General features: G+C 43.1%; 1 protein-coding gene across 1 annotated transcript in view; it reads left to right on the top strand.

Moving 5' to 3' along the window:
• Positions 1-23,406, top strand: part of LOC308135377 (3',5'-cyclic-AMP phosphodiesterase 4B-like) — a gene marked incomplete at its 5' end in the record, with an annotated part of 33,358 nt that extends 9,952 nt beyond the window's left edge. Inside the window, 14 exons of the mRNA XM_080503331.1 lie at positions 367-561; positions 655-691; positions 1,106-1,176; positions 1,806-1,855; positions 10,551-10,663; positions 17,030-17,123; positions 18,368-18,591; positions 18,682-18,780; positions 19,206-19,370; positions 19,748-19,847; positions 20,044-20,198; positions 20,325-20,447; positions 20,534-20,716; positions 20,807-23,406. Coding sequence (XP_080359457.1) covers positions 367-561; positions 655-691; positions 1,106-1,176; positions 1,806-1,855; positions 10,551-10,663; positions 17,030-17,123; positions 18,368-18,591; positions 18,682-18,780; positions 19,206-19,370; positions 19,748-19,847; positions 20,044-20,198; positions 20,325-20,447; positions 20,534-20,716; positions 20,807-21,172 — 1,975 coding nt within the window. The 3' untranslated portion in view covers positions 21,173-23,406. The remainder of the gene's footprint in view (positions 1-366; positions 562-654; positions 692-1,105; positions 1,177-1,805; positions 1,856-10,550; positions 10,664-17,029; positions 17,124-18,367; positions 18,592-18,681; positions 18,781-19,205; positions 19,371-19,747; positions 19,848-20,043; positions 20,199-20,324; positions 20,448-20,533; positions 20,717-20,806) is intronic.
• Between the last annotated feature and the right edge of the window lie 843 nt (positions 23,407-24,249).

Here is a 24,249-nt window from a genome sequence, read left to right as displayed (position 1 = left end):
AAAGCATACTCATTTAATGAGCACAATACTTTGGGTTTATGTTTTGGGTAAATGGGTGAGCTATCATTTTTATATCTATGAAATACTCTCTTTCCTGAATAAGATTTTTTATGCTAGTACTGCGCATGAGCTTGTTTAGAGCACTAATGTAATACTATTTGAAAACCAATTGAAGATTAAACCTATGATTGATTCACCACCTTGAAATCAGTAAACTTATCATCAAATCATGATTTATATTCCAACTGCTTGGAATTTAACTTCTTTTGAAACTTTTGACAAATACATCATTGTAATACTGGTTTTTTTTAAGCTATATTCCTTTTTTTTTTCTTAAGCATTTTGATTGTATTTTCCTTTCTGCAGCTTTGAGGTAGAGAATGGTCCATCATTGTGCTGCAGTCCTTCAGACCCACAGGCGTCCCCAGGTTCAGGCCTGGTTCTCCATCCCAACCTGGCGGGTCACGGCCAGCGTCGGGAATCCTTCCTTTACCGATCCGACAGCGACTACGAACTCTCACCGAAGTCTTTGTCTCGAAATTCTTCCATTGTTGGAGAATTGTGAGTTGTTTACTATAAACTCTCTGTCACTGAGCGGCGGGATGCTGGAATTGTGTTTAACGCCGTCTTTGCTTTCATGAAATCTCATTTCAGGCATGGGGAGGACTTGATTGTGACTCCATTTGCTCAGGTAACAACTGCATGAAATTCAATAGATGCACTTTAAAGAACATCAAAGTCAGATCGTTAATGACTAAATAAAACACGTTTCTCCCCAAGGGCTTTTAGATGGAAAGTCCTACATTGATCCAAAAACAAAGTGGAACACTCTGCGTTTAACTCTTCTGCCCTCTGGTGGTACAAATTAGTCAAAACACCCTGTTGAAACAGCTGACTTTTTATTATCAAAGATTGCTCGTTTAATGTAAAATATAACAACGCTGTTTATTTATTTATTTATTTAGTTCATGTTTCTTTCTCCACAGTGGGGGTCATATATGAAGTAACCAAAAGAAACATTTTGTCTAAACTGTCTTATGAGAAGGAAATCGGTTTCTAAAATGTTGTTAATGCTGCTTTTGGCATATCTGACTTTTTCTCTCAGGTCCTTGCGAGCCTTCGAACTGTGAGGAACAACTTCACCACCCTGACAAATGTGCAGTGCGTATCTAATAGGTGAGTCACCTGGTTTCTCATTACTTTGTTGATTTGCGCACATAATGCAGCAGCATTTGCTCCTGCACTTTAATTGCTGGTATGAGTATATTTGTTTTTAGATTTTGTTCGGGGAAAAAGTGATCCAAACTTCTTTTGTTTAAGTTAGTGATTCCACAGTGGCTCGCATGGGGGCGCCAGTCCATCAGAAACGGCGTTAAAACTCATGAAGCGACTCAATCTGATATGAAGCCTCCCCTGGGAATCAAAGAAGTATTTTAACAGTATTAAAAGCACTTAAAACCTAAAATTGGTCACCCTAATTTTTTGGTGGAGGGGGCACCTATTTCATCCCCTTTTTTTTTTTTTTTTAAATGCATGAAGTGTCATTCCCATCCCTGAATTGGATCAGTGGCTGCAGCTGCGTCACGTTTTCCATCAGTGGACACTGAGTCAATGTGACCTCAGAGAGATGGGTCAATATGAGCCTGACATCAGTTCAGCTACTGGCCGCAGCATCTGTTTAGTTTTTGTGGCGTAAGCAATACTGTTTGCTTTGAAAAGAAATCCACACCATGCAATAGATAAATGTTGTGATGGTTTGTTGTTTGCCATGGTTCCCGACTGTAACACACTGTGGATTTTTACAGGAGGTCTCCTGCAGCAAATCAGCCCTGTGTCACCAAAGTGTGTCTGTCAGGTGAGTTCTCTGTGATGCTGTAAATAATACAGATTTTAGCGTTGAGCCTGATTAAGTACCTGATTGATGGAGTTCAATAACACCCTTATTAGTTAATTCATTTTTTTTTTTAATGACACAGTGACTCTTATACAACAACGCTGTAATTATGCTTTATTCGTGGTAGAAACTGTGTCAGCTCTAAAAGGTCAAGGTTGGCTGCTTATGAAAAATATTTTTACCAAAGAAATGAATACAGAGCACTGTTGGTAGTGATACTAAAAAAGAACAATTGTAATAATAATAATGATGTATTTTATTTATAATGCATTTTACATTAAACTATCTTAAAGTGCTACAGAGGGGGAAAAAATACATTAAAAAGGTAGGTCAAGGAAAGAAAAACGGTTCAAAAGAAGAACACGTTGATCCTAAAACAACAAGTTCTTTCAATCGGGGACAATTCCAATGCATAACAAGTAAAGAAAATCCATCCCGCTTGAATATTATAGTAAGTCATTGACAGCATCTATTGAAAAATCTCAAATCTTAAATGCAACAATGCGAGTCAAATGCAGTAAAAGTTGACAAGAATAATTTTCTATTAGTTTGATACACTTTTTATAATGACACCTGTTATAGGATGAGATACATTGACCAGCAAGTTAGATTTTTCATTCTTCTAAAAGTTTATGTGGTAGAATCTACATATTATGCAAGCATATATCTCCAAAGCTGCAGGTTGGCCTGCCTGGTCAAGCTCAACTGATCCAGATGATTAGAAGCTCTTCTGAAGGAAAGGTGTCTGAATACATAGTTGTGTATTTGGCTGCAAAAAAGGAAGACTTTCACAATGCTGCAGCGTGTGCCTTTGCCAAAAAGTCAAATCAAATTCTGCAACCTATAAAAGTAGAACTGGTAATCTTTTAGAGTTCTGTTTAAAATTTCCAATGAAGTCCGAGAAGTTCGCATTGCCTCCAGCAAAACAACAACTTGTTAATAATTTCCTCTTATGCAAATCGAAGGCATGAGCTTTTGAGATATTATTCTGCAAGGCTGTGACTTGACGCCAGCTCCAAAATTCCCACTTTGACGTGTTATATAAAGAATAAAGGACAAGCCGCAGAACGGTTTTAATGCCTCAAATTCAGATGAAGTAAGTTTGAAGGAGTGGAAGTCGAAGAGGAGGAGTTGTGGATATTAGTTCCTGTTAGGCTGGTTTTTCGAGTCCAATTGACGTCAGCATGGCCTACACATGGGTGCTCTCGACTTCCTATCAGCACAGATGGGCTGTGAGGAGTGTCCCGCAGCAGGAAAAAATACAAGACAACTGTGCGCCTCTTATTGTCCTTCCTCCTCCACACTTCTCACAAACCTTGACCTTCTCCAAGTAATCACTGACGAGTCAAGCGGTCTCTCCGGCCTCCGTCGTGACGCACCCGGGAGATAGAGTAAAAAAAAAAAAAAAAAAATCGGATTAACTCTGAATTTGTCTGAAAATCCTGCGTTTCACCTCAGTCCCACCGCGGGACATCCACGTCATGCGATTTCCCTGTACATACAGGGAACGTACAGTACACCTGCCACTATATAATGGGGATTGTTGAGTTTGCTCAGAAGAAGAATACAACAATTAACAATATCGCGCCGCAAGATGCCCTCATATCCTCCCCTGATCCGCTCTGTCTGTTATTCGTCAACTCTCCGACCGGAAAAGGAGAACAGATTTTTCCTGTTTTGCGTCCCTGTTTTCAGTGAAGCGAAATCCCCCGTCGTGCAGACGATGCAGTGCCGGCGTCTGTCTCTGCGTGACTACTAGGTTGATGTTGTTGAGAATGTTGGATGGAGTGAGATTACAAAAAAAAAAAAAACCCAAAAAAAGTCAGAGCGAAGCTTAGAGAAAAGACGTCAAGATGCTTTTGAACATTTTAATGAAATGTCCGAAAGTTAATGCAGAAGCAAGTGGAATCAGATCAAACGGACAGAAAGAGCAAGAACGTGACCGCAGTCAGTGGGTGAAAGGGCACCTCATGCAGACAATGAGGGCCGCGGGGGGGTTTTTGCTAAAAAATCAGCTCAGCTGCAAGTGCGTCACTGTAGCGTGTTTACACTGTTTAACGTCTTGCTCCGGTAACGTGAGGGGATTGCAGTCTTTTCCCCGTATGAGTTTGGAGTTTATGCTTCATGAACCAAATCATCCCCACCACACGCAGTCTCGTGAGTTGCGCAGCCAACAAAGGGCTCACTATTTCAGATTATAAGCTTTGCTTTATATTAGTCCTAATGAAGAGTACTTTTGAGGGGGGGGGGGGGGTAATAAAAGCTTGATTTTTTTTGACGTCTTACCGTCAAGGAGAGATGATTAATCAGTAACGGTTATCACTCACATGAGCTTGAACATTGTCACAGATAATTGTCTCGTGTACTTGGTCAGTCATTTCTGCAAGAGAGCGACGTCAAACCTTATACTTATCTTTTGAGTGACCTCCAGAAACTTAATGCTTACACAGCGCTCTCAGAAATTAATGTTTAGGCTGGCCAAAGTGAGCAAGAGGGCAAAAGAAGGCCACTTTAGTCAACTTGTATATACTTTTTTTACTAACCATTTTGCATTTTCTGATGTATAGTAGTTTCTTTTTGATCCTTAAACTTGATACACAGAGTGTTTTTTATGTTGTATTCATTAACTTTAATTTTTCTGCTCAAATTGTATTGATTGGGTTACATTATTTTCATATAGTATATACATTGTGCTGCAAAGTTTTTCCTTTGCAATGTCAATTAATTTCGGTTCTTTTTTTTTTTTTATATAGAGTAGTGCTTTGCATTCTATTAGTCCCCATCATGAAACTGTACACGCTAATACATTTCCTTGCTTCATAGTCTGCTCTCTCTCACTTCTTGGGATTCATAGGTCAGTTTCTGAGTGGGCCTTTTTCCAGGAATCTGCTCTGATTCATGCTGTGAAGAATGAATTTGAATATGGTCGATAACTACATTCAGACATATGCATGCTTCGCCTTGAAACTTCTCAGACATGTGACTTCGTGCGTAAACAGCTGAGGGAGTGGGGCCTCACACAATAAGCACGACTCATTTTTTTTCTTTCTTTTGTCTGCATTTGTAAACGTGTCCCGAAAGACGAGCAATGACAGCCGTATCCAACATATCTGGTTTCCTTGAGAGAATTGAGCAGGAAATGAGTTTCTGTCGTTTACCAGTGGCCTTCATATTCATACTGACAATGGAGTAATTTTAAATCATAGAGACACTTTGTAGCATTAAGAGTTTTACTGTACTTTATAGCTTGATAAAGTATTGTGATTTTAAAGGGAGTTAAGAAATTGGTGAAAGTCAAAGTTACATGTGTTTTTTGGCACTCGGTATCAATAATTCCAGTCTAATTAAGGAAGTGATTAGGTTCAAATCATTTTATTTGTATGTAGACTGGCATCGAAATGTTGGATTGCACTTGGTTCCCATTGTACTTCACAATCAAACGGAGCTCGTCATATATGAAGTAATATAGACGGTCACACACTCGGTAACCAGAGCCGTTTTGACCCCTCATATTCTATCTGGACAGCTTTCTCATGGCCACAGCAGCTGGTTCTGCTCCACAGCAGGAATCCATTTCAGGTTTTCCAGGCGCGCAGCCAGCGGAGAGGATCTGGCGGGCTGGAAGTGTGCAGCCTGGTTAAGTATTTGAATTATGTCATTGACGTCAGCACAGTCATAAACCTCCCCGTGGCCCATCCCTCAAGCTGCTCCTTGCCAGCACAGCTCCTCGGTGCATTGTGAGAGAGCTGTCAAACAGGCCCAGATGAGGCATGCGTATTTGAAGGCTTTTGTTTTGATAGTTGATGAGATTATGGCCCAGTTGTATACTATGCAGAGATATAACCAGTAAGGGTTTTAAGTGAGAGGAAAACAATAAAGAGGTCGGTTTCAGGGTTGGGCCATTACAGTAAAAGTCTCCTATCCTACACATGCAATGCAATCGTTTGCTAACGTGACAATAAACTCCTCAGACAATACACTCTTAACTCATAAAATGAGTTCCAGGGAAACACATACTTGCTTTTATGCTCATTGTTTAATAATGTAGACACACTTTTAAATTGAAACGAACATCTGACCTGGTTGTGATATTTTCTTCAGGATTTGACTGTGTTTTTTCTACACATCAATATAATCTCAATAATACAGCCAGAACTGCAGGTGTATGTAAAAAATAAAAAATACAATTTCAGTGGATTAAAATTTTTATTTTTACTATTTTTGCTTTATTTTCATGCTTAAAGGTCATAACAATAAACATACTCAATTTCCAAATCTCTCAATGTTTCATAGGAGCAGTTCTTTGCTTCTTTTTTTTTCTCTCAATTTAGCAGTCTTTACAATAAAAAAAACTGAAAATGCTCGAATCCATTTGGTTATGTTATAAGTGATGAACTAACTGAGAAAACAATGAACTTTTCAGCTATACTCCGAGATGCACCTGTCCCATCTAATCTAACTCAGATCTTTACATTACCTGTTGCTTCTTTTTGCTCATGAGGTCAATACACTTGTGTTATTGGAATGTGTAAACAGACTTATATCAGCTAAAAACTACGAATACTGCATCTCTCTCTCTCTTGATCTCATGTCCGATTATATAGTATCTTTATTACATATTACTAATTACTAATACATATTACATTTTACAAGTGGTCATTGGGTGCATGCTTAATCCTCTAAAGCTGCGTTGTCCCAAACTAGTGCCACAGGAACCTGCACGTTTTTAGTTTTCTCACGGTTTCATCACACCTGATGGTCGGGTGTGTAGGAGCGATGAAACATGCAGGTCGCTAGCTGTATTTGGCACACCTACGAAACGAGAAAATAAAACCGACAACCTTCATCTGCCCTGTTTCAATAGATGGATAGCAATAATTTAGAGGAATTAAAACTGTTACATGACAGCAAGGTTATAATAATGGTGTTTTTGGGGTGGGTTTTTTTCTTCAGATTGTGCCTTCACTGAGTTCACGATTACCCATTTTGGCCACTCCCTTATTTTGTTTCATAAGCAGACAAACACTTGGCAGACTTGTGATGTTTGTTTTTTTTTTCCCTTCTTCTTCTTCCTGCGTTTCCTCCTCTTGGTTGACTGATGAATAATTTGACGTAGATTGGAAGTGATGCAAAGGTGAATCATTAGCTACCCCCCGCATGCATGTACACATGTTTGCGCACATTCACGTAGCTCAGAGGTGTTTATATTTCAGCTGTCGGGGGTGACTCAAGTCTCTTTCATTGACCCTCAGTCATTACTCCATTGTTATTCACCGACAAGTCAAAATAAGTCTGTATGAATAAGCACAAGCTTCATCAGTCATTGTGGTAAAGTCAGCCTTACCAGGAAAACGCAAATACTTCATGAAAGCCTCAACTTGACATCAAACCTGTAAAACTGCTCAAACAAATCATGAATCTGTGGAAATTTCCTAAATGTATTTATTCAAATGCTTATAATTCACTACACACCAGAGGAGAGTGGACCTCTGCTTTTTGTGTATTTGCACAGATGTTGACGTAATGTTGTCGATGAAATCTATCACATTTTCAGAATCTGAAATCTTTTTTTTTTTAAGTTTTATAGTTGTCATTTTAATCCAATACCATGTATATGAATACAATAGTGTGAATGTTACTACTTTATATATGCTCAACACTGAAGTGCATTTCTCGGAAGAAACGCGTTTACTTTTTACAAAAGTTTTGCCAGAGTTTCCTCAACAAGTAAAACATTTTTTACACTGGTTTAGAAAAGGATCTTAATACCTAACACATCGTTGGCTGTAGATTTACTTTCGGAGATGAGACGGTGCTTTAAGCCAGACTTGCAGAGAAGCGGGTTACTGGTGGCAGCTTGGGAACACAGAGAGGAGCAGTGTGAGGTGGATGTAAGCGGAAGGTGTTTTGGTGGGAGTGAAACTTTGAGCCCAGCCCTGGTTGTTGGTGTAGCTGATGGCTCTTACAGAAGCTGGTTTGTGGCCCTACAGGGGAGAGAGATAGAAGGGGAAAGAGGGGGGGGAAGTGAGAAGGGAGGCAGACGGGGTCTGTCTGCACACTGAGGTCTGTTGTCCTCTTTGCAGCCTCCAGCATATGGCCAAAGCATTAGAACTTACCAAAAAAAAAAAAAAAAAAAGGAGAGAGGGAGAGAGGTCCACTGAAAGAAAAAAAAAAAAAAAAACAGACTGGAAAAGTACCTCACACTCTGTCTGGAAGAAGGTTTTTTAGACTGAAAGTGCGTCATGCCACCTTTGACTGGTGACATTGTGAAATGTCAGTCCATTCAGCGGTGTATTTATGATCAGCCAAAGGTGACAGTGGGTTCAGCGCTCCATCGGCTCACACTGTGTGCGAATGCATCACTTTGTTTCATTTAGAACGTCAGCGTGCAGGTGTGACGGTTCCAACACGACAGTTTGTGAAGCCTGGCTTCAGCTTTTCTATAAAGTGTGGTTTTAGGGAATCACACCTGGCATTTGTTGGTTTTTGTTGGATTATTTTTTTTCCCCCTCCACTTTTCTGCAATCTTGCTTAAACCATGTGTTTTAAGGCCAAACTCCAAAGCCAGAAAGCGTTTTGTCCTGCAAGGCTACGTCCACCATTTTACTATCATCCTGGCCTGTATAAACGTTTCAGCTTCCAGCTTTGGATCGACCTGAATCCGGATCATGGATTGCTTTTGGATGTGTCGGGACTTTGATGTTTCTCAACTGCCCTTTTAAAATGTCTAATGTCTCTTTGCACCCACAAAGCAAGACTCGGGGGCAGGATGTGGTCACACCTTTCTGGCAGCGTCGCCTCCCCTATGGCCCGAGACAGCCACACGTTGGCGTATACCTCGTTTCAACAGCTCGCTGCTTTGATCTTGTAGTTTATGCCCTTTTTGACTTTTGCACGGTTGGGGTGCCAGCAGATCCTAGTGAGTGGTTTTGGACCACAAAACTTGGCATTCATTAATATATTGTAGCCAAGGGTTATATGACACCACCCACCCCCCTTCCCCATTAAAAAAAAGTGGAGGAATGAAGCTGGTACCAGCAGACGTGCATGTCTAATATGGCATCTATCAAATTCTTTGAAAGTTCCACAGCTGAAATGTTAAGTTCTTTTGTGACTCCAAAAAGTTACCGTCTTGACGTTGTTCTGACACTTTTAAATGGTGGGAGGTTTCTTCACCGCACGATATTGTCTGAGGTTTCATTGAGGTCCTTTGTTGAGCACTCGTGGTTCGAAATCTGTACGCCATCGCTGTGCTTTGAAGAGCTTTGATCCACTATATTGACGTAAATTGGAGAGCGGCGTGCTGGCTGTCCTGTTGTGCTAAGCATATGGGGTAAATCTCTTCCATGTGTCAAGCCCTATGAAGTAGAGATCAGCCTTTTCCATACAAAACAAAAAGAGGTGGGGAGATCCAGATGCATTTGGCGTTCATTCCCCGCAGGCAGAGATATGTTCAATCTTCCTTCCTCTCGACATATCAGATAATGATGCTTTTCGGTTTTGTTTCCTCATGTCTGTTCGTCTCGGTGCATTTCGTATGAATCAGCCTTTTCCTTCTCAACCCTTTGTGCCCATCACATGTGATTCTTGCCTTCTAAGAAAAGATGGATTTCTTATTAAAAGGATTGTCCTCAGCAGTCACTGCACCATTTTGCAACTCCACTCCATGTTTTCTGTGCATTCAAGGCCAAAGAGGAAGTGTTTTAGTTTCTTTGGCTCACAGTAAAGCCCTCTCCTGGCCTCCCCCGATTGAGGGAGTCAAAATTTGCCTCTCGTGTTGCTTGTGCAAACACAAAATGTAGTGTTTGATTTTTTTTTTTCTTCCCTCCGAGAGTGTGTGTGTGTGTGTGTAGGTATGTAGGTGTGTGTGTGTGCGTGCGTGTTGCAGTTCAGCAGACTCGGTTTGAAGTGGTTTTTGTGTGTTTTTAGAAAGGAAGTGATGGAGAGTGAGCACACTGTCTACTTTGCAGCGGCATCGATGTCCCCTTTTCTCTTCCCGTCTCCTCCATGCAGTTTAAATCACTGAATCTCATGCAGATGCATCTTTGGGTTAAAAACGCAAAGAAGTGAATAAAAATGGACGAGCCGATGCTTTTCTCCCTTGCAGGCTGCAAGATTCTGTGTTGTATCTGTGTGCACGTCGCTTCTATGCGTTTGAGTCAGAAAAAGGATGGGGGCGTGGGGTCACAGACGCACCAACAGCAGGAGGCAGTAGACTGCCTAGTTTCCCCGCCACTCGTTGAGCACAGTGGTACTGAGAGGGGGTAAGTTAATAAGAGAGAGGCTGAGGGGGAGAGGGGGGGAACCGGCAGAGTGGGAGGAGGTTAGCAGAGCGCACAAGAGCTGGGGAAACCGGGAATGCAGAGAAAGAGGTTACAGAGAGGGAGAGGGTTGGCAATCCGGGAGCTCCAACCTCAGTTTGCCTGAGAATACAACTTGCCTCAACTTTCTGAGGTCCTGGAGCGTCAGGAGATGAAGGAGCTCTCTGTGCACTCCCCCCCCTCTTCCTCTGCATCTTCCGGATGTCCGACATGCCAGTCCCCCATGCGATCAATCCACTCTGGGACCCTTGCAGCACCACACATGGTGTCAGGGGGCTCGGGTATGGCTATGGATCCTCTTGGGCCTGACTACGTCTCCATGTGTCTGTTGGCAGATGAGTCTTACCAGAAACTGGCAATGGAAACGATGGAAGAGCTGGACTGGTGTCTGGACCAGCTGGAGACTATCCAGACCTACCGGTCTGTGAGCGACATGGCTTCCAACAAGGTAGGACAAACTTGGGAAAAATTGTTTTACGACATGAATGATTATTTGTATCACTGTCAGGAAGTTTTGTACAACCATGTGTTCAAACGTCGGGCTTAAATGCAAAATGCACATTTCTACTATGTTGAGTTGGTATTCATGATCGTATCACATAATGAGCGCCTGTCTGCCCATGTCTGCTCCAGCCTCTGCAAAAAACGACCGCTAAAAGACCTCCCACGAACACAGCCGCTGTCTCGCCATGTCTGCCAAACCAGACTTCAAACAAGAGATTCAGCTCAAAGATGAGAAATACAGGGTTTTAGTCCTAAATCGGTCAACTATTCAATTTTGAAATAAAAACGTTGTGAACAGTTTTTTGAATTTGCCTTTTGTGGAAAAAAATTGATATTGGGGATTTGACTGCAAGTCTCAACAAGCCGGTGCCTATCAGTGTAATTGCTCTCCGTTGCAGCGTGGCCGTCCATTTGCACAATGAATGCAACATGTAAATTGCTTTTTGCCACATTGACGTAGTTGCAAAGTTGCAAAACAGGTGTTGTCTGGTAGAGTGTGAGCTGTCAGTTTCATTCAATGGATCAGTGGCAGGACTGAGTAATTCATGTTGTCTATTGACGGTTTTCTATAGCCGCGCTGTTTTTTTTTTCCTCCTTCGTGCAAACTTCTAAAGAACATGCAGCATGGCTACAACTAGAGCTGAATGTAGATTTATATAAAGTGTGATTTAACTTGGCGCAGATGCATTTGTCACTGGTTTGGTTTTAGACGTAATGTTTAGCTTATATGGACTTTGGTCCACTTTCTATAGTCATGTCAGTAAAGGTCACTTTAGACAAACAGATATGAGTTTTCTTTAATGTGGATTTCAGATTTACAGACATAATCTAGACTTGTATCAGGGAAAGTTTAGCACAATTAAAGGCACAGCTTTTGTTTAGTAATGCCACACTTTTGTTTGGCATTACTAAACAAAAGAAAACATATTCTGTTATTCTGATAATGTTGAAGTTTTGTTCTTGAACAAAATTTGTGATTAACATTAAGTCTAGAGAGTAGCTGCGGGTGACGGGCGTGTTCTTCATTGGTCTATTACAAGAAATCAAATCTTTGACCTGGTGGTGTCTGGTGAGAGTTGTAAGATCATCACAGTTACCACAAGTCATTATTTATGTTAATATTTCATTATAAACAACAGAAAAGGGAAGAGATCATCAGTGCGACTCGAATTTGACTTCAAGGGTCCCGAATCAATAAATACACATTTATGAAAGGTTGATTCCTATACAGCATAAAAAAAAGACTCCATTCGTCAGTTTGCATGAACGATTGTAGAACTTTTGGGGTAAATATTGGTTATTTTATTTGGTTTCACAAAATTCAAATAAATACTGCGGTTCCCGTGCAGCTTTTGACAACTAATTACTTCCAATTGCTTTGATGCACATGAGGGTTTCTTTGTGTGTTTTTATTTGCCCAGAACTCCACCAAATTACTATCCGCTGCACATTACTTCTTTCCCTCCCCACAGACAGTGGAGACTGCATGGCGGCATCAGATTATAAACACCCAGGGTGGTGTTGTCCATATCCGTCTGCGCTCTACAATGTGGTCTGAGGGAGGATTGGGGTGGGTTGCGATGTTGTCAGACCTTGATGGGTGACTGTGACCGTAACGCTAGTTTCCCGTCTCTTCATTTCCTCTAAACCCCCCCCACACACACATTGCGCGCACACACACACACATACACACACACACCACCTCCTCTTCGTTGCCTGCTTACCAGATGACAATAGCAGTGCTCTGACCAGGTTGAGTCTTTACAGACTACTACGTGACTGAGACCAGCAGGACAATGAGAATCGGGCCCCAGGCGGAGCCCATGTACAGACTTCTACAAACCTGACTCTGGACCATTGTTGACCAATGTGGATTTCAAAAGTACGGAGGTCAAAAGTTTGACGTTACAATTCAGCTTCATCAGCGTGCTGGATAGTTGTGTAATTGTGCAGCAATAGAAACAGCCACCAACTGGTACATTGTGTTTTTTTTTCTTTTCTTTTTTTGTTTTTTTTTACACTCGATAGGGTTGAATTATTTCACTCATTGGCCTTTGCTTCAATTTGCCATGACTCTTGACAGAGAACTCGAAGATGTAATTGGACTCCCAATCGAACCCAGGGTGTCTCCACTTTTCAGTATCCAAGGGCACAGGTGTATCCGGGGATACCGGACCACACACCCTGCTGACCACCAGCCTGGTCACGCTGACCTCTGTGGGGAACTGCTTCCCTGCCCCTCACTATCATTAGCCTCGCCACGCTTCCATGCGGATGCCGGTGACGGCCTTGGGCAAACACTACCATCTGAGTCCAGTTAGAAGAGTTTAGCGCTCTGCGGGCTAGCGTGCGAGCGAGACCCTGAGCAGAACACAGGCGAGTAGGAAACTTTAACTCATGTGTGGTCACTTCAACTTTGAAGCGCCGCCGTCTTCGGAGGGGAAAGAATGACAAAATTATTGAAACAGATGTAGTGGTGGGCCCGTAGCTGTAGCAGGGTAATGGACATTAAATTATAGAGCTGTGATTCCATTTGACTGAAAGAGTGGTGAAGAGCTCAGACAAGCGGCAATGGTGATTATAGTGGCTAATTGTAATTAAAAGTCCTCCCTCTATAATCTTCTGTTCATTCATCATGGAAAATGAGACCGAATGATAACGTGCAAATATTAACCGCGTTTTCATTAAAGAACTATCCTTGCTTACTTTAAGTTACACCTTCGAGGAAGTTTGTCTTCACAATGTTACGAAACTGCAAAAACTCGCAGCGCATCTGTGTGTTTACACAGTAAACAGCCACACAAGGGCCAGAGGCAGCATTGGCTCACTCTGGGTTTTGCACCATTACATTATAATGTGGAGCGGTTTCTTTGCAACTCTGTCATCCACGCAAAGTTTTCACACAGAAAAAGAAATCTCTACATGTCCAGTCCCAAAGATATCATGCGAGGTTTATCAGGACGTTGCGTCATGAACTTGTTTTCTGGGACTTTTTCAGTGATGAGCTCAAGTATGTTGATTGTCTGGTGCCCCGGGCTATGTTTGGAAGTAGATTGTCTACCAGTAAATGACTTCAGTGAATTACTCTATCAAGTAAAAAAAAAAAAGGGGGGGAAGTGGGTGGGGACACATGCTCGAGCCTGTTGTTGGAGGGAGGAGCCGTCGATCTCCTGGTTTGACTGTGTAGCCCAGTCAGTCAAGAAAGCTTTATCACTATATGTTTCCTGTCTGACGCCACTTCACAAAAGAGAATAGAGAGGGGAAGCAGGCAGGATCTTAGACACGCTGAACAGTTATCGCTCACAGACCTTTTTACCAGGATTTCTTTTGTATTCTGTTTAGTTTTTCCTAAATGACAATGGGATTATGTTGCTCTGAAAAGCAGGGGAGCAACTTTGAGATTATTACAAGTTGGAAAATGGTGAGTTAACCTACATTTTGAAATTTGAGTGTGATTTGTGATATATAATCTGTTTAATTTACTTCAGAAATGTGTTATTTGAGTCAAAGCGGTCTATAATTTTGGACGTGTGCCCCGTTTTGTTTCTTTGAGGGTTTTTTTTAAGCTTAAGTCCATTAAACATCCCTGGGTTGGTGGTGGCTTAATTGTCTTTAATGTTTTGAACCAATTTTTCTTATATTAGTAATTATTTCAATAACTAATTTTGTTTTCCAACGCAATACAATTTTTATTTTATTTTTTTGGTGAAGCAGTGACTTGAGTATATACGACTTAAAGATTCAAACTTTATCAGGCAAGAAGTTTTCATCGTCTGAGACGAAACCACAAGTTCTTTCGACTTTATGTAACTACTTTTGGTTTCCTCAGACACCGTTGGCTTTGAATGTGCGAGTTCTGCTATCGTGAAAAGGATGTATGAGTTTGCGCCATGCATTGAGTAATCCGTTCTCCTGGGCACACTCACTGGCTTGTCACCCTGCCATGAGTGTATGCTGTGTCTTTCAGCTGAACTGCGTGACCCGGCTTGACTGACATGCAGCTGTGCGCCCAGTTTGTTTCCTAGAGGTCTCTAAATCCTTCTGTTCCGTTGTGCTTTAAAGAATCAATTACAACTTCCCTTTGAACTGAATAAAGCCGGTTGATTCCAAGCACCTTTTTTTTTTTTTTTTTTTTCTTTCTTTCTTTTTTTTTTTTTGTCCTTACGAGCTCTCTTTGATTTTTATAGACTGCCTCTGGCTCTCAGGGTTTTGAGTGCAGCCAGCACTTTGAAAGTGGTATTCAAACTCACACAGTCAAGTAGATGTTAGCTGTCTGCTTGACAGCTATTAGACAGCTGGTGAGACTTGTGAGTCTGATCTGCTATAGAGAGAAAAGCCCACATTGTTGGAATAAAACCACTCCAAGCCAAAGGAAGAATGGCACTTTTTTTTGTACAATTTAATTGCGCTATTCAAATATAAATGGCACAATTCCTTTTGCCCTCGTGCTGATCGTGCGATCAGACATTGACATTTGTTTTTAAAATGTCTGATCTTATTATGTCTATGCTGCATGTCACGCGTGAGCTGTGCGTGGGGCTGTGCACGCCTTCCATGTCTGCATATGTGATGTGATGCAATGTGCACAGAGTGGGGACCCATCGTGAGAACGACGGCGAGGGCCATGTGACTCTGTTGCCATGGCGTCCAGGTTGCAGTGCAATTGGTGGCACACTGGTGGGATGTAGACTGAAGAGACTCCTGTCTACATTGTCATCCGTCATCCCTGGTTTGTGTATTCTGTGCAGAAATCTGCTGCAGCGAGACCAAAACGATGCTTGTCTTTAGAAATGTGCTGGAGAGAAGATGAGGATACAGATGATGTAGATTGTTGAATTGCAACACGAGTATGGATTGAGCAACACTGCACAGAAAACGCATATGACCTTGCTCTTGTTTTTGAAAATCTGATAAATTAATACCGTTCGTCTCCTCACTCATATAATAAACACTGTGGCGCTTTGAAGCCTCAAATTGCGCAGTTTACATTGCATCTGTTCTGCATTACTGAGTTGGGGGGGTGGGAGAACTGGGTTGGGGTGGTGGAGGGGAGGGGGAGAAAAAGCAAGACAGAGAAAGGAAGATGTGGGGGATTCTCCAAGCTCTCATTTTCTGCAGTGCTGTGCATGGCTCCATGTTTCGAGAGGGTGGGAGGCAAAGAGAGAGAGAGAGAGAGAGAGGCTCTACCAGTCTGTCTGCCACAGGGGACTCTCAAGCTAAAGCGCACCCCTTCCTCCCCCGCTTCTGCCTTCACCCGTCCCTCTTTTCCCATTCTGCCTCGATCGTGTAGCCTTCCTGCTTCGCTCGCTCTGGGCTCTGGAAGGCTGGATTTCCCCCCCTCCGTGCGTGTTGCTGGATAACATTTGGATTGTGGCAGGAAGAGACGGAGGCTTTCGAGAGACAGACGGGAGCAGCGAAAACCGGAGACGAAAGGAAACATTGATCACATTCAGGGGGATTCCATCACTTGCGCCAGGGGCTTTTGGTTCTGTGAAACGATGGACGATGCAAGGAGGAGGTGCATTTGGCCGGGCATGTAGGGGTCCGCCACAGCCCCTCTGCAGAGGAATCGGCTGGGGCTTTTTTTCACCACGGTGGCTCGTTGGAACGCGGCGATTTGGTGGCGCCTTGAGTTTCAGGCTGTAGGGCTGAGCTCAGCCTTGGAGGTCCACTCAGAGAGGAGCACTCACTGCTTCTGCTGGGGAGCACCAGGGGCTCGGTATAGCTCAGCATCATGCCTGAGGCCAACTACCTGTTCTCTGTGTCCTGGGGATACATAAAGGTGTGTCCAGAAAGACACTTGTCCTTGATGGGGCCGTGTATTATTGTGTGTGTTTGTTTCTGCATCTTTTGTATCTGTTTCGCTGGAGCCGGTGAAGTGTCTCCGAGTCGTCTTTTTGGTTTTGTTAATTTGCGATTTGGAATTCTATCCTCGGAGCGTTCGGTTATGTTGAACTCAATTTGTCATCATTCTCTGGATCAGCGGTTGCAAAGGTTGAGAAAGCTAGAACATTTTGTATCCCGTGGAAAATTGGTGCATCATGACTAGTACACAATATTCTGTTAATATACAATGTATTTGGTTGAGTAAAACGCAAAGCAGTCCAGAGTCTTGGAGGCTAATTTAAATCAGAACCCAGAAGACAAACACAGACTTATGGCGCATAAAAAAAACCCAAACTGAGATCATGTTCCCATGGGACATGTTGCAGTGGAAAATACCAATTAATTCATTGGTATTTTATTATTGGCACTGTCTCTTTGTATAAATCATTTAACCAAATCCATATTTTCTCTTCTCTGCTCCTAGTTCAAGAGGATGCTGAACCGGGAGTTAAGCCACCTGTCCGAGATGAGTCGCTCGGGCAACCAAGTGTCAGAGTACATCTCCAACACCTTCCTAGGTGAGCACTGCAGTGCATCTTCACGCACAATCACAAGAACCCCCCCCCCCGAAGTAAACACTGCACCGTCACATAATGTGCAAAGCTCTTGCATGCCCGCAGTGTGTGACTTCAAAGAGCCAATGTTCTTATAGCAATGCCACATTCTGCCAGTGGCAGAGGTTACAAGGTTATCCAAGGCATGTGCTAAGTAGTGGAGACACTCACACTTAGTCTGCACCATTGCTCTCAAACCAGTCTGATCTGGTCTTAAGGACAGAGACAGCGAGTCCCCTCATTCTGACTGCAGAGATATGAAGGGGGAGGAGGGAAGGCATTGTACTCGGGGAAAGACTTCCCTCTGGAGAGATCAGGAGCATTGAGCGGGGGAGAGAGAGGAAGACTGCTTGTGTGCATGCAGTGCCATCAGGTCCAGATAGGGACTGCATTATTCATCAGGAGGACAGCAGTGTTTCCTTGTTTTTTTAAAAGCCTGCCGGCGTGTCGTGACTCACAGTCAACCAGCCAGCCCCCCCCCCGCAAACAGCCAGCCGGTCTGCCCTTCAGGTTTTCCACCCTCCCATCCAACTCCCCACCAGCCAGATTATCAGAGCTGAGTGCACGCTGATGTTGTGCTCGACCTAATAAATAACGCACCTCCATCTTCCTGCCTCGCAAGAGCAAAGCTTAAAACAGAAGGCGGCATCAGGAGAAGGGGAGCGGAGCAAGAAGCTGCATGCATGATGGAAATAGAACCCTAGAAGTGGTGCAATAGAAGAACTTTAGGCCTGATGGAGCGGCTTCGGTAGTTTACAACAACAGCACAGCTCAGTGCTTTCATTATCTGCACTACCGCTGACATTTATCAGGTGGAGAGAGATCATTTTCCCGTGCTTTGTTGAGAACGCAGCTGAAATGTTTGGGGGTTTTGCATTCTAGAAACACACAAACACTGTGTGAAGCATGTGGGAAATTGTCATTCAGCTAAATGGAGTCATTGAATAGACTCCCATCAGTCTCTCCTCGAAACATTACAGCTCCACGTGTTATTTCAACAAAATGCACATCCCATGAGAGTGTTGTTCCACATGTCATCGGATGTTCTTGCCACATTTAGATCACATTATAATTCAAATTTCTTGGACTTGACTGCTTTTTTTGTTTTTGTTTGTCCCACTCAGTGTGGTGCTAGCGCACAACAAGACGGCACCTTTTTTCTTTCTAATCCGGCTCTCCTCTTTCTTCTTCTCTTTTGATTTCTCTAGACAAGCAGAATGAGTTGGAGCTTCCATGTCCCGTGCCAAAATCCAGAGAGAGGAAGAGGAGGCAGGGCCAGCAGCAGCAGCAGCAACAGCAGCAGCATCAGCAGCAGGGCGGCATGATGACACAGATCAGCGGGGTGAGAAAGGTCAGCCATACCTCCAGCATCTCTGGAAGCAGTGGGAATCGCTTCGGGGTCAAAACGGACCAGGAGGAGCTGCTGTCAAAGGTGAGTAATGAAGAGACTGTACAGCCAGAAGCTAGAAAATACAATCCCAGAGAGGTCGTGTGGCTCAACGATCAAAATTCTTTCTTCCAGGATCTGGAGGACATTAACAAATGGGGACTGAATATCTTCAAAATTGCCGAGCATTCTCACAACCGACCGCTCACATGCATCATGTACTCCATCTTCCAGGTGAGTCGGCCGCTTCGACTTCCTCCACTTCCGCCCGTGGGCCACTTCAGCAACGTGTGAACACATTGAGTTGTACACATTCAGCCTGAGAAAGCATGACACATAGCTGATGTCAGTGTGGACAGTATGTTCTCCGTCCATATGACTGCAGGAACGTCTGCCACACGACCATTAGCAGTTGGAATTGATTTCTAGCTGTGAATCATCTTTGCGGTAAAGCTAAATGTGTATATTCTCGAGCCTTTTTACTCGACTATATGAGTCACAATTTGACAACCATGTTTTTAAAAATGGCATTCCAGATCAGCCGACGAACACGTCGCCTGTACGAGATGCTTGAAAATATTCCCCGACGTCTTGAAAAAGAAGTCGCTTGTCGTTGAAGAGACCGTTTGTCTAATCGTCTCCCTCCGCGTCTCACACAGGAGCGAGACCTCATGAGGACGTTCAAGATTCCAACGGACACCTTTGTGACGTTCATGTTGACCCTGGAGGGCCACTACCACTCCGACGTGGCGTACCACAACAGCCTGCACGCCGCCGACGTCGCCCAGTCCACACACATCCTCCTGTCCACGCCAGCGCTGGATGTAAGCGCCTCACATTTGACCTTTGCTGACACTTTCCTTCCCCGTCGTCTTCACTTTCCTTACATCTTGATATTCATTTCTCTTGGTGGCGTGACAGAAATTCGCAATTCCGTAAGGTACAGCTGGAAATAATTAGACTTCCTCCTACAGTGTTTTGGTGCGTTTGAATTGAGGTCACCTGATTTGAATATGAAGTGTGGAAGTATGGCCTCCACCTTTGTCCTCCACCAGTTTATTTTGACGGTTCAGTGGATTGACCAACACTGCGTGACAGAAAGCATGACACATGGAAGGATTGGCTCCAAACCGTTGTCACATACTTTACCTTGTATGGGCTGTTTTATCAACTCATTGTACCTCCTCCTCTTCACACGCAGGCCGTCTTCACCGACCTGGAGATCCTGGCAGCCATTTTTGCCGCAGCCATTCACGACGTGGACCACCCAGGAGTGTCCAATCAGTTTCTCATCAATACCAGTGAGTCAGAATTTACTCGCACTCCCTTCTTTGCTTTATATTTACAAAATAGGTAGAAATACTAAATACACGGTGTAATGGTGTCTGTCTCTAAAGGCAGCATCGTAGCATTGTATGTTGTGCGTGACTGAGGATTTGATTTGGCTCCTCCTCTCTCTCTCTCTCTTTTTTTTTTTCCTTCCTGGCTTGCATTTAGACTCTGAGCTGGCTCTGATGTACAACGATGAGTCAGTGCTGGAGAATCACCACCTGGCCGTTGGCTTCAAACTGCTGCAGGAAGACAACTGCGACATCTTCCAGAACCTTACCAAGAAACAGAAGCAGACGCTCCGTAGGATGGTCATAGACATGGTGAGGAAATGTCTGCACATCTGTTTGAAGACATAGACCTGTCTTCACTTTTAAAGGTCGCTGGAAGATTCCGCTCTTTAAAAAAACAAAGGATTGGTTACATAATTTTTTTTTTTAATGTTCCAGGTTTTAGCAACCGACATGTCCAAACACATGAGTCTGCTGGCTGATCTGAAGACCATGGTGGAAACCAAGAAGGTGACCAGCTCTGGTGTTCTGCTGCTGGACAACTACACAGACAGGATGCAGGTACGAACACCCACTTACTGCATAATGTATTGCATAATGGCACCGCAGTGAGAAACGGGGAAACTAAGCGATTGGTCTGTCTGCAGGTTCTGCGAAACATGGTCCACTGTGCAGATCTGAGCAACCCCACCAAACCTCTGGACCTGTACCGGCAGTGGACTGACAGGATCATGGATGAATTCTTCCACCAGGGTGACCGAGAGAGGGAGAGGGGGATGGAGATCAGCCCCATGTGCGACAAACACACGGCTTCAGTGGAGCGAACTCAGGTAGGAGACCGAGACCATGAGGTCCATCCAATATCAACAATTGGCTTCTTTTCGTTTGTGCTGACGTGGTCTCCGTGCCCCATCGCCTAGGTCGGCTTCATAGATTACATTGTGCACCCTCTGTGGGAGACGTGGGCGGACCTCGTGCATCCTGACGCACAGGACATCCTGGACACGCTGGAGGACAACAGGAACTGGTACCAAAGCATGATCCCTCAAAGTCCATCGCCTCCGTTCTACAGCAGCGATGGAGAAGGAGGCCCACACGGGGAGGAGGAGGGCCGACCGGTGGCCAACAAATTTCAATTTGAACTGACGCTGGACGAACAGGACGGACCTAATGAAGACCGGGGCAGTGGGACGATGGACTCGGCTGATGGATGTGACCAAATGACTCATGAGGATCTTCTGTCCGATCAGGACGGGGTGGACGACGTCTCCACAGCAGAAACATAGCTGAACTGGTCGCGGTGTTGAAAACACAGCAATTTCGGCAGATTAAATTTTATTGCAGTTGAGCAATCCTGCAATCTGGCTCTTTGGAGCTGCTTGGCTGAGAGGGCCTGACTGATTGTGGGGCTCCTTTTGCAAGCGCAGCTTGGAAACCCTGCGGCAGGTTGTTCTTGAGCCCCCTGCGAGTGAGCAGGGAGAGCGCAGCCTCTCCTCTTTAACGAAGGGGCCGGTGCGGGACTGTGGGGTAATAACTAAACCTGGCTTCCTCCAGATGAAGAATGTGAAGTGGGATGGTATGAATTATTGTACTGAGACAAGTAAGAATTACAAACTTGCACTTCAGAAGCTTTTTTTTTTTTTTAATCGTTCCTTTTTTGTTAATTGTGTTGTTTTTTTCAAATTGAACACCTCCTGGTCCTGGTAGTGCCAGACCAGAACTGCTGGTCTGCACGTTCATTGTAACGGAGTTGGTTTTAATACTTAAAATAATTTAGTAGTGTGCCTTTTTTTTTTTTTTTTTACAATTGTGTCTTTTTGTAAATGTTTTTTTTTTTATATATATATATATATATATAATTTATTGAACACATTCATGTAGCTGTAAAGTGTGTTAGATTCTCCACAGACAGACATTGTCACACAGTCTTCCTAAACCTTCCTGCAATAGGATAAACTTGCTCTCACGATAGTGGATGTATTTCTAAAAAAAAAAAAAAAGAAAGAAATCAGTAGACTTCCCAGCACAATTTGCACTTTGTGGCAGACTGTCAAACAGAGTGTGGAAAAGCGTTCATGGAATTCATAATGATAACATGATAAACATGCAAAACCAAATAATTTCATTTGACTCATCCAAGTCATAACATCAGCAGTGGAACAGCATCACTATTAAGTAATATTCCATTCCTTGGAAGTCGAAAAGCTTTTTGTAGCTTTAAGCCCCAAAATATAAAAACCTCCAAAGATCTTGTATGGAAAGCACTTTGCTGAACTCACTGCCACCTCTCCATGGAGTCGCCGGTGTGGGGAGTGAAACTTCCTACAGGAAAACCCAATAAATCGTCACATCTTCCGATGGCCTGCTGTAGAGTTCAGGCTCATGAAGGCCAGCTATATAACAGATTTTCACCAACAATCAAGGATATTAAATTTATTAAAAAAAAAGAAAGAAAAGCCCTGCTTTCGTCATGAGCTGCTCCGGTGTGGAAAACCCGTTTCCACCCTATAATTTCCCTTTTCATCGGCTGCCGAGCGCACACACACACCTGCTGCGGTTAGCAGCATTCCATTCTGGTGAACGCGCTCCGCACCGTGAACCGTTCCAAATTCTGAATGACTAAAAGACTGTGTGCACGATTTCAAACGACACCTGTTTGTGTGTAAGAGTAATTGTATTGTGTAGATTCAATCGCAGCACTTTGAACACGTCGGCAGTTCTGCAGCTGGTTGCTGAGCTGTCCAACACTACCTTAACGGTACTGTGTGTGTGTGTGTGTGTGTGTGTGTGTGTGTGTGTGTGTGTGTGTGTGTGTGTGTGTGTGTGTGTGTGTGTGTGTGTGTGTGTGTGTGTGTGTGTGTGTGTGTGTGTGTGTGTGTGTGTGTGTGTGTGTGTGTGTGTGTGTGTGTGTGTGTGTGTGTGTGTGTGTGTGTGTGTGTGTGTGTGTGATCACAAAGTCGCACAATCTTGTTCGCACCCAGCTATGTTGTGCTGACCCTTAAGCTGTTTGTAACAGTATATTTATTACCTTTGACTTGTATATGATAACAGTTGATAATATTCTATTGTATATTTGGTATTATTTATATGCACTACCAGATCACAGATCACATTGACTGAACCTGTCTGGTGGTTTGTCTGTATTCAACAAGGTTTTTTGCTATAAGAGTGTAACATGTAGTTATGCAAGCCAATTTTGACAATTTGTTGCTGTTTGGTTTGACAATCCAGCCAGAGATCTTTGTACAGTTCTGAACAAACGGCACCTCATGGGAGGTGCAGCAAAAGCTTTGAAGTTTTTCTTTTCTTTTCTTCCTGGCGGATAATGAAGGCTGGGTATTTACCGCAGCATTTTGTGTACGGTGACGGGTCATTGTACGATAAGGATATTTGCTGAAATATATAGCATTGTTTCAAATGTATTTTTTCAGTGTTTTCCTCACACTATATTGTAAAACGGTGTATGTTGTGCTCAGAAAATGTTTTCTATCAATCATTAAAATGGGCATGTACAACAGGACCCTCTGTTCTGAATCTGAATTGATTCTTTGAACACAACTCGCACACCTTTTATCTCCTTGAAGAAAAATCGATCAAATCTAGATATAGTTGTGTGTCCTCAATACTTCACAAATTTAGTTGCATCATATAAAGTGAAGAAGCTTTAGAAATGTATTTCTACAGATGGTTTTCATATCCAATCATTTATCTCACTAAGGAATATTTTTTTATTAAAACGGCCATTTTCACCCAAACTTTATTTATTGATCTCCAACAAGCAGAGTTGGTCAGTTGGGTTACTTCCAGGTTGTCGCCTCACTAAATCAAATAATAATTATATTATCTGAATACTACATAGCAAATTTGCATAAATTGTTACATGGAAAGGAAATAACATTCACATGTCGTACCAACTGTCTTCATTACTGGTAGCGATATGTAATGTTCATTTGACCTGATTAACTCGATCCCCTGAAATTAGGTTTTGAAGAATGACCTTGCAAAGTAAAAAAATAAATAAAGAGATTAATTGTAAGAACAAGCCCATTTGTCCAAATCAGGTGTAATAGAGCAAGACAATGTGAAATCACACCAGACGATGTTGGACGAGGGTCGGAAAGCACTTAACCAAACATTTCATCTGTGCGTCTTCTAAACGGGTCGACAAGGAACCGATCCCAGATGACTGGGTGAAAGCACAGTGGACCACACATAGAAAGACTTCCCTCAAACCACCACACATCAGATATTCTCAATCATTTTCACTGTGCTTATATATAAAGTAGCCCTGCAGTGCCTTTGTGGGACTTAAACAATTCATATCAACATGATAACTTCACAAGGACGTTTGTGTAGCAAGAGA

The sequence above is a fragment of the Blennius ocellaris genome, assembly GCF_963422515.1.
Source record: "Blennius ocellaris genome assembly, chromosome: 10".
Lineage (NCBI taxonomy): Eukaryota > Metazoa > Chordata > Actinopteri > Blenniiformes > Blenniidae > Blennius > Blennius ocellaris.
Note: the sequence above shows the minus strand (reverse complement) of the source record. Positions and strands in the feature narration are given on the sequence as shown.